The sequence below is a fragment of the Leiobunum rupestre genome, chromosome 4, assembly GCF_980474605.1.
Source record: "Leiobunum rupestre chromosome 4, qqLeiRupe1.1.hap1, whole genome shotgun sequence".
NCBI classification, from domain to species: Eukaryota; Metazoa; Arthropoda; class Arachnida; order Opiliones; family Sclerosomatidae; genus Leiobunum; species Leiobunum rupestre.
The window spans coordinates 53981553-53996456 of NC_143387.1; the positions used below are offsets into that span (position 1 = coordinate 53981553).

At 36.7% G+C, this 14904-nt stretch overlaps 2 protein-coding genes across 2 annotated transcripts; both read left to right on the top strand.

Moving 5' to 3' along the window:
- Nucleotides 1-7333: 7333 nt before the first annotated feature.
- Nucleotides 7334-11957, top strand: LOC149948297 (deubiquitinating protein VCPIP1-like). Its single transcript, XM_090173286.1, has 13 exons — nucleotides 7334-8050; nucleotides 8123-8318; nucleotides 8380-8511; nucleotides 8575-8814; nucleotides 8874-9083; nucleotides 9142-9373; nucleotides 9434-9567; nucleotides 9647-9798; nucleotides 9865-10008; nucleotides 10589-10946; nucleotides 11011-11201; nucleotides 11262-11609; nucleotides 11667-11957. The coding sequence occupies exons 1-13, from the start codon at nucleotides 7385-7387 to the stop codon at nucleotides 11760-11762; spliced, it is 3099 nt and encodes a 1032-aa protein (XP_090029412.1). The 5' UTR covers nucleotides 7334-7384; the 3' UTR covers nucleotides 11763-11957.
- A 459-nt stretch (nucleotides 11958-12416) lies between these two features.
- On the top strand, nucleotides 12417-14244 carry LOC149948298 (protein phosphatase inhibitor 2-like). Its single transcript, XM_090173287.1, has 4 exons — nucleotides 12417-12727; nucleotides 12979-13158; nucleotides 13222-13316; nucleotides 13377-14244. The coding sequence occupies exons 1-4, from the start codon at nucleotides 12645-12647 to the stop codon at nucleotides 13559-13561; spliced, it is 543 nt and encodes a 180-aa protein (XP_090029413.1). The 5' UTR covers nucleotides 12417-12644; the 3' UTR covers nucleotides 13562-14244.
- The last annotated feature ends 660 nt before the right edge of the window (nucleotides 14245-14904 follow it).

Below are 14904 nucleotides of genomic sequence, written 5' to 3' on the forward strand. Positions count from 1 at the left end.
AGTCGTCCACTACCAGATATCTACGGTATCTTCATCAAGGGCGAGTGTTGAAATAAAATGAGCGTTAAAGATGCGGCAAGTATTTCGTAAGCGAGTAATTCCAAAAAGCCTCTGTAGATATTTCATTAAAATTTGCTTCGTATTATATTTAACTGATAAACTTGTTCTGTAAAAGGGTTTAATTCAATTGTGCATTGTTATAGTACGTCTAACTTACTGTTGTAACTACTTAACTTATGATATTCTGAAAAAATTAAAATTGGTCGTTTCGTCTCAATTATTTTAATTATAATTAAAATTTTATACCGGGCGGGATAGAAATGGGTTAATATTTTTAACAAATAACTCTAAATTGCGGAGATATATCTTTAAGGGTTATCTCGAGAAATTAATACCACTAGGGACAATTCTTCCGAGGAGAGGTATATTTTGGCTTGCCAACTTGTTTTATTAATGAATTTATGAAGGCCTAATCTGGTTTTTTTAAAGGTTAAATCTTGTTTTAGCGCAGTCAGCCGAGATAAGAGGGTTAAAGGGTAGACTTTGTTAGTTTTTTGTTATTTATTTACGGGTATTTTTAACGACCTATATATAGTTGTGTTAATTCAAAGACGATAATTTAACGTTAATTGCTTTAAGAGCTGGTGGTTAGTCAAGTGGCTCTCTGTGCTTTGTTGATGGTAAGGTTTTTGCTTCTTGTAAATATATTTGGTGTGGATATTTGGATATCTACGATTTCTAACGCAGTCAATGATTTCCTGGGTGTGCGAGTCTTTATATTATATTGGAAATTGGACGGCATTGGTCTTTTTCATGCGGTATGTGTCACAACGTCAACTGGAAGTCTACGAGCGTTGAAATAAAATGAGCGTTAAAGATACGGCAAGTATTTCGTAAGCGAGAAAAATACAAATACCATCTGTAGATATTTATTTCTTTAAAATTTGCTTAGTACTATATTCAACTGATAAACATGTACTGTAAAAAGGGTTAAATTCAATTGTGCATTGTTTTAGTAAGTCTAACTCGCTGTTGTAACTACTTAATTTATAATATTCTGAATAAATTAAACTCGATTGTTTCGTCTCAATTATTTAAATTAAAATTAAAATTTTATACCGGGCAGGGTTTGAACCGAGAATACGTTTTTCGTAAATAACTCTGAATTGCGGAGATATCTTTGGGGGTCGTGTCGAGAAATTAATACCGCTAGGGACCATTCTTCCGAGGAGAGGTATATTTTGGCTTGCCAACTTGTTTTTTAAGTTTTTAAACTTAAATATCGAAAACCCCGCTGCTCTAAGGAAAAAATCAATCAAAATATTTTTTGTAGAAAAGAATCTCACCAATAATATGATGTTTAGAAAATTAAAATTCAATATTTAGAACAAAAGTATTTAATTAGATTGTCAATTTCACTCTGAAAAGGGGGGTAAAAAGGGGGGGGGGAGGAAGCGAGATAGACCGGTAAACATTTTTTTTTAAATCAGCGCATTTTTTTCAGCTAGAAACATTAAAATAAAATTATCTTGCAATTTGTTCCAGGTACACCCTCTTTTTTCAGTATCTCGACTGTACTAATTGGGACGGTGATACGAAAGCGCGTCGAGAAAAAGGCGGGGGTTAACTACGTCAAGTGTAGGACGTAACACGACATTTCAAATTCATTGGCTCGAGGTTTGACGCGAAAAGAATGCATCGTCATGGTAACAAATAGGCGATCTTCCCGCGCAAAATAGGCTTATAAAACAATTTATTTAAAAACCTCAATTTGTTATCGTACTTAATATTTTGAAGTAATTATAATGTTCTTCGCGAAAGAAGTGTAGTGATACCTAATTTCAGGTATTTGTATGGTTATAAAAGAGATAATCGGGTAAGCTAATTATATAATAACCATGACTAGGCTTAATGACGAGTTTTCATTGATTTAGGGTAGCGAGGCGCGAGAGTTTTCTCGTGAGTTTTCCCGCTTTAAGACACGCCCGTTTCTATGAGCTTCATCACGGTCGTAAAAATCTTCTGCTTAGACATTCCAAGTGTATAACTATATAGTTTCCTGGTAGTACTTAGTACTACCCAATCCACGCGTGTTCATTTTGCAGATATTAATCTGTAATTACTCCTAGCGCTCAGTGACTGGATATTCTTATTGTCTCTCTTAACCACCGTAGTTCTCCTTCTACTGTTACAACACTTGCTGTTATTTTACTTATTTAGAGATCAAATAATCCCGCCCATCGAAATCATGACCTGTTAACTACCTTTATATCTGCCGTTAATGACTATTTTGTACAACATCGCTTTCAGTTACATATGGTGGGATACTTTAACTACCCCCATTTACTTTGGGAGTCTTATGAACCAGCTCCTTTAGCGCGTAGCTACACAAAGGTTTTTCTCAGATGTGTTTTAGATAACTCACTTTTTCAATTAATTACTTTTCCTACCAGAAATGGGGGTTCGTTTTGTAAGGACAATGTACTGGATTTAGTCTTTTCCTCTCATCAAAGTTTTACCTCTGATCCTGAACTGCATGCGGCTCTGGGCAAGAGTAACCATGGTACTGTTAAATTTAATGTGCAACTGATAGGTTCTAGTCCACGTACGTTTGTCCTAAAGTCCAACTTTTTCAAGCTTTCAGTCCTACCTCTCTACTGTTGACTGGTCAATTGCTCTAAATGCTGCATGCGTCTCAGATTCCTGGTCGGCCCTTTTTGGCCTGCTTAACGCTGGTGTTAACTCGTTTGTGCCACTTCGGAGGCCCCCTTCCACCCCTAATCCCAACCTAACGTTTTAAATCAACTGATGGGTCGAAGCGTGGTGCCTGACCTACAGTGCTGGACTCTTTCCTCGAACACTATGGCAAAGCTCGAACACTTCCTTTAATGCTTCAAAGTGGTCTGTCCTTCACCTGGGGTACAACCATAGAAATAGAAGAATTAACTAGAACGATTTTTATAATATTTCGGCTCTTGCCGATTAGAACCGTACCTTTAGACTGTGCTTTTCGTTGGCTGGTATACGACAGTAACGCCATCTCCACCACGTCTAACTAAAAACTATCTCTCCCAAAATTGAAAATTTCCAAAATTAAATGGCGGTCTCAAGCTCGTCGCTAGACGCGTTTTATTGAAACCCGAGAACGCGCCTTTTTTGATATTTTGAAACATGGTTTTTTTGTTAAAAGTTGGGCAGTGATTTAAAACTGTGTTATTAAATCTAGTAAGAGTAATTAATCAATCAAAATTATATCTTTTCACAGGTTAGTGTTAGAAATTTTAAATAAAACCACTTGCTCAAAACTGTATTAGCGTGGCAGGCCTAGGCCTAACGGAATGTTTTTGCGATCATTGCAGCTGGAGAGGGCGGATTTACGATGGATGCCGTAAAATCCGGCATTATAACTGTTTACATTCAAGAAGGGGCTGTTCACAAATTACGTAACGCAGAAAAACCACTTTTTAGACTCCCCCCTCCCCCTCGTAACAAAAAGTAACAAATGGAAAGACCCCTCTTCTCAAATTACGTAACAAATATCGACCCCCCCTTATATTGTTATAGTACGTAACAACTAATATGCTGGTAATAAAGTACAATAAGATCAGGTACTAAATTTTATTGTTTGTAATTTAAACTTGAAATGACAACTGTATTTTTATGCAACACTTTATACCCACCCATGGGTTTTATTGTGGTGTCTTATCGGGGAACGCTTTTCCGTAAGCAGATATGAGGGACGTAAATAGAGCGCTTTTGTCCATTTTTAACAATGAAAAATCAATCTAAACTGAGGAAAAAATTTAAAACTTTAAAATTCACGTGGTAGATCGCAGACTAATCGTTCTCGCACTTTTGTCCATCCCGAGCGGGGGAAAATAGGCGAAACTGTAGATCAAGGTCATATGAAATTCTTTTAAACGTGAGTAAACCAATGAAAATGCTCATGTTTTTAATAATTACGACTGTTTCTGAAAGTTATGAAAATTTTATTCTACGATATTAAAAATAATGTGTTACGTAACATTTTAGTGAACCCTCCCCCCCCCCCCCACGTAACAATTAGTAACGCTTGCACAAACCCCCTCTCCCCCCCCTACCGCGTTACGTAATTTGTGAACAGCCCCAAAATAGTATGCCAAATACGTTATAAGATAGGCTAAATATTTACCTACTCGTTCTTATGTGTTTGGAGTTAAGGCTGGTTCACACGGGCAGTGTTTTCCTGATTTTCTCGTTTTACCACCTTTTCCCGTTGTTTTGGCGCACGGGAAAACGACTGTACACACGGACAAAATTTAACGGATTTTTCCGCCGTCAGCGCTGCCGGTAAACGAGAAAACGGAGAAAAAAATGTTGAAATATCTCTACTTTATTTTACCCGGTTTTTGAAGTTCTTTCAGTTCGACTAATCAGCGAGCGTTTCGCTGTCACGTGATATAAGGAGCGATTTTGAAAGTCTTTAAAAGCCAAGTTAAAAGTAGGCTTAAGAATTTTTGCGTCTACCACGTGCGGCATAACGCTCGCTGACTGGTCGAGCCCCACGCCCCTCAAAAAAAGGTAATCCGTTTCCTCGTTCCCCGGCAGCGCTCGCTGTGATAAAATCCGGCAAATTTTGTCCGTGTGTACAGTCGTGTTCCTGCGCGCCAGAACCACGGGAAAAGGCGGTAAAACTAGAAAATATAGAAAACCAGGAACACACTGCCCGCGTGAACCAGGCTTAAAGCCCTATTTTCATGCTCGCTGGTAGCGGATAAAAATCATCAAAATTCGCATCCGCCACTCGCAAGCGTGAAAATAAAGCTAAAATATCTGTTTGAAACAGATCGACGCGGAAAGTGAAAAAGTGTATAGCTGAAGCGGAATTTTTCGATTTTTACGCGCTACCAGCGAGCATGAAAATGGGGCTTAAGAGAGAGCGGTTTGAGAGCTAACTTAATTTGTACGGAGTTACAGTGCAAAACAGCGTTTGGCGAAATTGAGTTCATTTAAAATTTGATATACTTATCAAGCTGAAACGTTGGGATAATGTGTCTAAAGAATTTTTCCATGGGCCTAAAAATAACTTTCCTTATTCAAGGTTTTGTAAAATACGTTCGGAGTTGCTAATTTTGGAAGGATTAAGTATGGCATCAAGGGCGTATTTAAGGGGGGGATTTTGGGGGTTCAACCCCCCCCCCGAAATGCTGATTGACTGGGGGGGGGGTGCCTAATAAAAATCAGTGAAACTTCCGTCAGCACTCCCCCCTTGAAATTTTCCCTCAAAACCCCCCCTGAAATAAAATCCTGGATACGCCCTTGTCTGGCATTGTCAGCAGTTACAATGCCCTTGAGTACCGCGAAGTCCGAATTACGGGGTGACCGTCGCTATCAATATAAGTACGTAACTTATTCGAAGCGCGCGCATGCGCAAAGGTGAAATAAGTCTGCGCGTTTAGAAACGAGCGAGAAGGTATTTTCGGACGCTCTCCGCCGGGTCATTGCCTTTCCCTCTGTTAAGTGTTCCCTGCAGAAATTACGCGTTTCTGCTAGCTGTCACCTCCGTACCGCCAGGAGGCGGGACTTATAAGACAATAACGTAATTTTTGAACATTCCTATTGGATACGACTTTTTCAACGCATTGTCGGCGCGTTATAAACCTCGTTATAAGCTCCACCTCTTTGGGACCGGGATAGAGCACTACCTTGTAGCAGTTCCATATTCATGGGTAAAATGAATACATTCATGATGATACTAATAAATCAGCTAGGTTAATACCCAAGGCACCACCTCAATACAGAGAATGAAGCTGACACCGGTGAACTGCCGCTCGGACGAACTTGGTGCTCGGTATCGACTTCAACCTAGAACCATGGTTCTAGTTGTAACCATAGAAATCTCATAGGTAACTAGAATGCTGCCGTGTAACTGGCAAATGGGCCAAACGCCGTGGCAGACGATAGCCAGATCTCAGCCAATCAGAGCTCAAAGAGTAGTTCTGCCAAGAATTTAATGTCACCAGAGAGAATGACGTCACCTATCTCCCGCTATAGTAGCGGATCCAAGGAGGATTATTATCCTCCTTGGCGGAACCACTCTACGGCCTCTCATTGGCTGAAGGTTTAAGGCGAACTGGCGTCAAGCTCGGCCGTAGGCGGCAGCATTCTAGTTACCTATGAGATTTCTATGGTTAAAACAGAGAGTGTAAAGTCGCTTTACTCTCTCTGGTTAAAAAGTGTAGCCATATGACGTCATATTACTTCAATTCTGTCTTGACGAAAGAAACGAGTTGGAGTAAGAAGGGAGTAGTTAAAGGTTAAAGGTTATTTATAAAAAGTTTCCCGTCATGTTTTCGTGAAATGAAATTTAAGCAGACGACAAAGCTAGATTACTCCATCTACACCTCCTTTCGAGAAGGAGTAAAAAGTGTAACCTTCGAGGTCTGGAACCAGCGAACAAAATTCGGGACAGGGTAAATCTTACCCCGAGAACAGGTGAATAAAACGTCTTAGGGTAAAAAGTTTACACTTTTTGTCCCCGGACAAGCGAAAAAAAACCACCTATTATCGTACCAGAGCCAAAAAATTATCTATGGTTGTAACACTACCAAAAATAGCAGCAGACGAAATCTCAAAAAATTTAATACAAGTTCCAAATATTTCCAATAGATGGCTATACTTTCATATGTCGGACCGTTTTACTTGCCATCCTAGTAACTTGGAGTAGAGAAGCTAGTAAACCCCGAATTTCTTCTCCCCTGTTATATTCTCCTAGGATCTACGGTGACATCTCTTACCAATTTCTTAAAATGAAGTTTTATATATATAAAAAACATAGATGGCGATAGTAGTGTACGCGTTTATCTGCAGCAGCAGCTGTAGCAAGAATTCTCTCTGCCTTTACCATACTTGTGTTTTCTTTCAATAATTAACGTTATTATTGACATCATATTGTGCAAAGGAAATAAATTATTAATTTCAACAGATTAGTATGTATTCCTTCAAATAATGTTGACATTCCTTTACTTGTAAATGTACCAATTTTGTTAAGAGCTAAGTGTTAAGAAAAATTGACCGATCTCAAAACAGTTCTTAGGCGCGACACTACTTCTACATGTTTTGGTCTAGTCTAGCAAGCGTATTTACCTGCTTTATAGACCCTCAAATCATGGACTGTAATAATCATTGCTTATCCCATGCTCAAATGTAGTATTATTTTCACAGGCAAAGTGATTTTCATTTTGATATCGTTTTATTCCTTCTGTGTGCTGTCACTGAACCTGTCATTTAGATAACGATGATGGTGTTTAATGTTGGTTCTGAAGTTGTCAAAAATTTTCACACTTTTTTTTAGGACTGGAGGATTGTAAAGAGAATTGTTTTGCCTTTATGAGGAAACCTTTCAATGACTTCATTGAAAGATATACTTAGTGGAAGAGATGATAAAATGCTGAGTGGGATTTGTCCCGATGTTCATTGTGATGCGAAGCTATATTTCTTACATTATGATGCTAGTATTGAGTGCAGTAACTGTGGCCAACGCTTTGAAAGAAAGCATATTAAGAACATTGAAGAAATATCAGATCCTGAAGCCATTATACATTCCTTGTTTCGTAACATACTCTTCAATAATGTGCCTAAAAGAGGAGCGGACATGGTCTTAGTTTCAGGATTATCCAACTACCATTGCAAACTTTTATCACCTTTTTTAACGAAATATGGCATGGACAAGAAAACTGGACAGGCTAAACCTCTAAGTGCCATGAATCAAGGGGAAATTCTTGACTGTGGAGTTTTACATGATCGTAGTTTCCTAATTGAATCGGAACATTTGCATATCGTTGGTTATGGATTTGACGTGTCTGGCAGTATGAATTATCTGGCTGACACTCTTGAACATATCAAAATGTTTAATGATGGTGAAAACCGTTTATTGCCTATACATGCTGATGGCGATGGCCACTGTTTAGTTCACGCTATATCCAGAGCATTAGTTGGACGTGAATTATTTTGGCATCCCCTCAGATGCAATCTCAAAATGCATTTTCAAAAGAATCTACCAAAATATAAGGTCCGTATGGTTTAGTGATTGCAGCAGTCTATAAATGAAGGAATTAATGAGTATTTTGTGGTCTTTGATTAGGACCTATTTAAGGAATTTGTTGATGATAGTGACTGGAGTGCCATTATAGATGAGTGTGATCCACATTTTATTCCACCAGATGGGGAATTATTAGGTCTTAGGAATATTCACATTTTTGGATTGGCCAATATTTTAAAACGACCAATAATTTTGCTCGATAACATTGCTGGCATGCAAAGTCTAGGGGATTACTCTGGTAAGATTTCTAATATGGACAGATTAGGATTTTTTATATATTAATCTCTACCTTTTATTAGCATTGTTTTTACCAATCCTTTTTGAACCAAGTGACTGTCGTGATAAAGAAGGTATTATCAACAAACCACTTTGTATCGCTTGGAGCAGTTCCGGAAGAAACCATTATATTCCACTGGTTGGGATTAAAAAAGGTAATTGCACAGATTCAAATAGTTAAACCCGCTATATTTTAACAAAATTTTATGTACACGTAGCTTCCTTACCAAAACTGCATCGAAGCCTTTTTCCTAAAGCATGGGGCACTGCGCAGTCCATGGTTGATAAATACATTGAATTTGATGAAAAGGATTGTTGCGTGATTGGTGGAGATCGAACACTCGGGGACTCATATATCCTTCGACTTGCAGCTGCCATGGATCAAGTCTTTATGGAGGAAAATGGAGTTCACCCACGATTAGTAGCTGATGTACATCATTATGTCTATCGTAGAGTTGGTATGTTGATTTATAAAAAACCCGCTTTAAATTTACCCTAAATGTTGTTATACTTTTAGGTGTGGTAGGTATACAGCCACAGTTAGTGGTTAGAGCAACACAGAGGGCAGTGACGGAAAAACGTCTCTATCGTTGTTTACTATGCAATGCTGTTTGCGAACAGCAAGTGGTTCCGAGTATGTTCAAAAGGGGAGGTGGGCTTTATCGTACAGCGACACAAAATCACGGTACTTTAATGCCAAATAGACTGTATTCGTTTCCTATGCAAGGTATTTAACTGTTTTTTTGCTAGTGTGTAATAGTATTATTCTAAAGAAATGTTTTTAGGAATTGTGTGCACTTACAATCCTCAAAAAGACGAGCTTATTCCTGATTTTCATCATTCCCGTTTGGAAAAATGTACATTTTGTACGGGTTCAAAATTAAGACTGATTAACCCTGATGGATCCGTTCTCTATTACAACGAAGATCAAACAAAAACACCCTCCGAAACAGGTCGCTGTGGATGTGGTTGGAAACATTACTGGAATGGAAAGGAATACGATAACCTTCCAAAAGAGTATTAAACTTGTAAACCCTTCCCAAATTCTACAGTTGTAGTTAAATGAAATTTTTTTAGGTTTAAAGTACCCTTAGCCTGGAAGGGGAAAGAAATAGTTGAAACCGTAACATGGTTTGAGTTTGAATGTGACCCAACATTGAATAGTAATGCATACGATATTGCTTTAGAACTTGTGCTGAAAAATTTTCCTGGTAATTAGGGTGTTTATTTTAATTATTCCTATCTTATTGAAGATATTGTTGAAGCTTTATTTTTCTTTTGATTCCAAAGGAGAGTTTGGGACTGAGACCTTAGTCAAATCTGTGGTTGATAAAATTCTGGAACAGACAAAATTGCCTGAAATTGCTCAAAAGTGCCTACCCAAGCCCAAAGATGAGCCTTCTGATTCACCTCCAATGAAATTAGTCGCTAGTGGACCTATGGTATCGAACATTTTTCATATTAACTCTATCAAAATTAAAAACTAATTTTTTACTAATTATTGGTAGATTCTTCACAAAGAAGAGTTAGGCTCGAGTAAACTCGAACGCAATTTGCAGAAGAAAGTCGCTTTGGTTGCTCCGCAGCAACAGAAAAGGCAAACTATGGAGATGGTTGAGAACAATGATTCAATGAGGCCCAAAACCAAAAAAGTTAATAACATAATATTAGGCCTGTGCGAGTACTCCAAGGAATTCGGTTTTTTTCCTCTCTTTTTTTTTTAATGCTTAGTTGCATTGAACGGTTCACCACCAGGTGAAATCCTGTAATCGCACTATGGTAGTTCTTTTTATTTTTTATGGTTGGTTTGCCCTTTGGAACGGAGATCGCGTGACTCACCAAGTTGGCATCTTTTCCGATTTTAGTTTTGATTTCTGCACTCTGCAGTTTAGAGAGGACTTTCCTTTGTGCTGGTGATGTGGCTTTAGTGTTTTACAATAGTCTTAAGAAAGAACTTTAGACTTTTAGTTTACTTAAAATACTATGAGACTCTTAGCAGTTAGAAGTGGTTCCGTACGGTTAAGATTCGAACTGGGCTCGACCAGAAAATTAAGACGAACTAATTCTTAAGGACTCAAACTCGGAAATTGGACTCAAGACTCGTGAGTACAATTCTCCAGGACTTGAGACTCGACTCGAAACCTTAAAAAGAGGACTCGCACACCCCTACTTAATATCTTATGCATTTGGTATTTAAAGGCCTCTCCTCAACTTTTTTGTTAAAATTTACAGCCCAGTCCCTCCACCAAAATTGAGAAGAAATTGGAAGTAAAAGCTCAAACTTCAACAGCACCTCTGATATCCCCTCAAAGAAAGCTAATTAGGGTTGTAACCTCAGATGGTCGTCAAGGTTCTTTTCACCTCTCAGGGACACCACCAACATATTCTGAACTTCAAGACTGGGTTGAGAAAGAGTTTGACATTCCCTGTACCAGACAAAATTTAAAATCAGGTGTTCCCCCGAAAGATCTGTATCCGGAAAATGAAAAAGAACTAGATTCTAAACCATTGAAACTGGCTCACGGTGATCGGGTATTAGTTGAAATTGCTAAGGATCCTGCTGAAGAACTTCTCACCTCATTTTATAATAGTAAGTTCCATTTTTCAGTTTCTTATTTTGTGGAGAAATTGCAATATTTCAATGCCATTTTTAGCTATAAATAAACCAATTTCACAAGAAGAAAAAGCAGTGCTGTTATCTGCTTTCATTTATCGTCAAACTCTCTGGGAATACTCTCAAAGTCACTCATTTATGTTTGCGAGGGAGGGTTTTTTTTACCGAGACGCTCAAAAACGTGGTCTAGTTGACAACAAACATTACCAATTTGATCTTATACCAGATAAAGTAATTTTTGTAGTCTCGTTTAAAAATGTTATATTCTAACTTTTTCTTTCTTAATCTTAGGATTTTCGGTATAATAAGGAATCGGATTGTTTAGAATTGTGTTTAGAGCCCCACGGACATTTTCAAATATCTGCTGGAATTGAGGAGCAAGTTCTCAAACGAGTTGGTAATTTCGTGTCATTGAAACCCTGCAGTTCCAAATCAAAATTTCCTTGCGATAAAATTGATGATTGCAAGAGTAAGGCTTCTGTTTCTAAAAGCCCACCCGTTGTTGCAAAACAAGCAAAACCAACTTTTATAAGAAAAGGACCTGCTTTTTCGGTGATTAAACCTGTGATAAATAATGAAACTAACTTGCTAGCAGAACAACTGCAGCATTTTGTTGCAGGATTACCACAACAACCTATGGTAAGTTCGATAAAGGACCATGATTTTGGTCAATTATATGATAATTTTATATTTTAGGAAACCCTATCTGGAAGCAATGATGGTTTGGATGTTTTATCAGATGGCAGTAGTGCGGATGAAAGTGGCAAGTCCGTAATGGATACTAACACATGAACTTTCCAAGACAAATTATAAAATTTGAAATTGTTTTGCATATATAAAAATTGTAGTTACTTTTTGCCAATTAAAATTGACTTAATTGTGTAAGTTTTAACCCTTTTCATTAAATTAAAGATATGTAATGCTATAACCAGATTATTTGTATAATTTGTCAAATATCCATTTTTGTAAAAAGTTTGGAAGTCTATGCATAAAATATAAAAATGGCCTCAGATTTTTGGATATTCAGTAGTGTGTGAAATTAACAGATCCTAAATTTTAATTAAGAATACATATCTTAAAGAAATAGATATTAAGATCTGAAAACCTTTTAAAAAATAACGCAACTCTTGCAGTTAAAGTGTATGCTGTACATGTGAAGTTCATCAATTTAAATTTTTTTTTGGCGTTGAAGCGGAAGTTACTTAGAAAACCGTTTCCGGTAAATATCCCCCAATTAGGAATATAGTATCTTTAGAGCCAAAATTTGTATTTGATGACTTTCTGGATATATGTACCTTTGTATGTACGAACCGAAACAATTATCAATAGTCGGTGGCGTCATCTACCGCAAAACAGTGGATAAATTCGCTATACTAGCGTGAAAGGAGTATAAGCAGACAACGTTTAAAATAATTATATTTTCTTTGAAAGATAGGTGACGCTACCGACTAATGATAATTGTTTCGGTTCGTACATATTTCAAGAAAGTGTTCCTCAAGACCCCAGCCACTGCAGATATAAATTGTGGCTCTAGAAGTACTATATTCCTAACTCAATGCCCCAATTATCCAATACGCGAAAAGCGTGGAACCAGAATGGTGGTTGAACTTTCCGAGTTAAATTCGGTTTTCATAATTAATAATTAGTTCTTTTCGTATGTGTTAAGTTTTGTAAATGGCGGAAAATCTATTAAAAAGACCCCAAAAGGGTATTTTGAAAACATCATCTAGTTTTGAACAGCAAGAAGCACAGAGAAGGTGAGTTAACCAAGGCCTGCGTGTTAAACATTAAATCTAGTTGTAGAATATTATTCTACTAACTACATAACAATAAAACTAAAGACACATTTACGGAGCTATTACCATACGATGTACGAAGACAGTTTTAATCATCTTAGTAATTCAGAATTTCATTTGTATTATCACCTTGAAATCAAGAAACTAAAGAGTAGAAATATTATAGTTGTAAATTTGTTACGCTCTCAAAAGTGTAAGTAATATACTTCCAGAGCGCAAGATATAAAATGGGATGAAATGAATATTCTTCAGACGTTACACCCCCCTGATAAAGATTATGGCCATATGAAAATTGAAGAACCCAAAACCCCCTACAACTACTACAAAGATGAAGTTGATGGAGAAGTTCCTGTAGAAAGAGAACCTCTTGACCTAAATCTCTTAGCTAAAAAGTAATTATAAATTAACTGTTTTATTTTTCTTTTGATTATATTTCTATTTGCTTATACTTGAAGGATTGAGTTGGGGTCGGAAGCTTTACCCAAAGCCATGTTAGAAGGAGAAAGTGACAGTGAAGATGAACTTGCCAATGAAACAGAGGAAGAAAGAGGTATGTTACATTTAAAAGTTTAGTTTCTATTTTAGTGTAACCAATGTCCAACTGTAATAGAAAAACGGAAGCTTTTTGAGCAAAAACGAAAAAGTCACTATAACGAATATTACGCTGTCAAATTGGCTCGTAAACTCATGCAAAATGATGATGATGATGAAGATGACGAAAATAATGGCAAAACAGAATCTAGTGAGACTAATGAAATGTTGCAAGACGAAACGATTATAGAGTCAAAAATTTAATCCTCAAAGACAAAAGGGACTCATTTTGTTTTGTTGACATTTTGGTTGTTTTGACAAAACCAAGACCGAAACTATTGTCTTTCACTTTAAAAGTGCTTAGAAAAATTTTAAAAAAGAAGAAAAACTAATACAGACTTTATAAGATGTTTAAACCGAAATATGCGTATGACAGAATTATTTAAGTATAAAATACGCATAAATTAAGATTCAAAATAATGTGTCATTAAGGAAATATCAAACTTACAAACAACTAAAAAGTATGTTGGAAGGACAACTTAAAAGTCAAAGCCACATCGTCAACGAAGGAGATTTGAAAAAAATGTAACTTTTCGATATTTTGTGATGAATGATGGCACAGATTCGATCTGTGTATGAAAAGACATAACTAATGAACCTGTAGATTTTGCTTAAAATCAGAAGACCCTTTACCAAAGTGTAGAGGATAATTTCAGTAACGCGTCCTATCCAATACAACTTTTATTATTGTGTGGCCTCAATTATTTATTTTAAATTCTTTATTTGTCCAGGCTGTTGGCATGTTCTCATCATGTTTTGGCCTGTTTGTATTTTTTCTTTCAAATTGTGAGATGTTTTTCCTTAATTTTGCCATATTGTTGATAAGGATAAGTTTTTTTATAGAACTTTTCTTGTAATAAAGTTTCAAAAATTTTTGTTGATTTTAATTTGGTTTTATAATTTGGAATTATTTGTTTATATTTCAAGCAACTATTCAGAATTTTTAGCCCAATTGGATAAATAATGCATTTTGCAATTCTAATGCATGATAAGATAATTTTACATTTGCAAGTAGAACTAGAGCATTTACTTTTCTAGAGTTGTTTTTGAAGAACTAGTGAATTTAAAATAATTAATTATTTTTCATCATTTAGCTAAAGTTACACGCACCTAGTTAAGTCGCAGTAGGGCTTAAAAAAAGGCATAAATCCGCCAATAAACATAGTAAGGTTAATCAAAGTAATCACTGACTTAAGAATGGGCGTATGACTTTAGTAGCTATGGAACTGTGGCAGTAGCCTGTCTTTTTGAACTTTTTTACTAAAGAAACCCATCCCTCATAAGTGTAACACCTACTATATTTGAACCCTAAAATGCCTTCACAAATGCCTGTAAAACGGCCGCCAAAGATTTGGCTATAATATAATAACGGGCTTAACCCGTAGCTATCGTAATAATAATATTATTAACATAAACCAATTTAAGATAATTGATGTGTAAAAGTGTAGTCCTCCCACGACGGTTTTTCAAAGAAAATGTCATACCGCAACTGAAACAAACTTTCAGAGAAGCTATACTTTTTCATTTTCCCACCGCCACACTCGCCA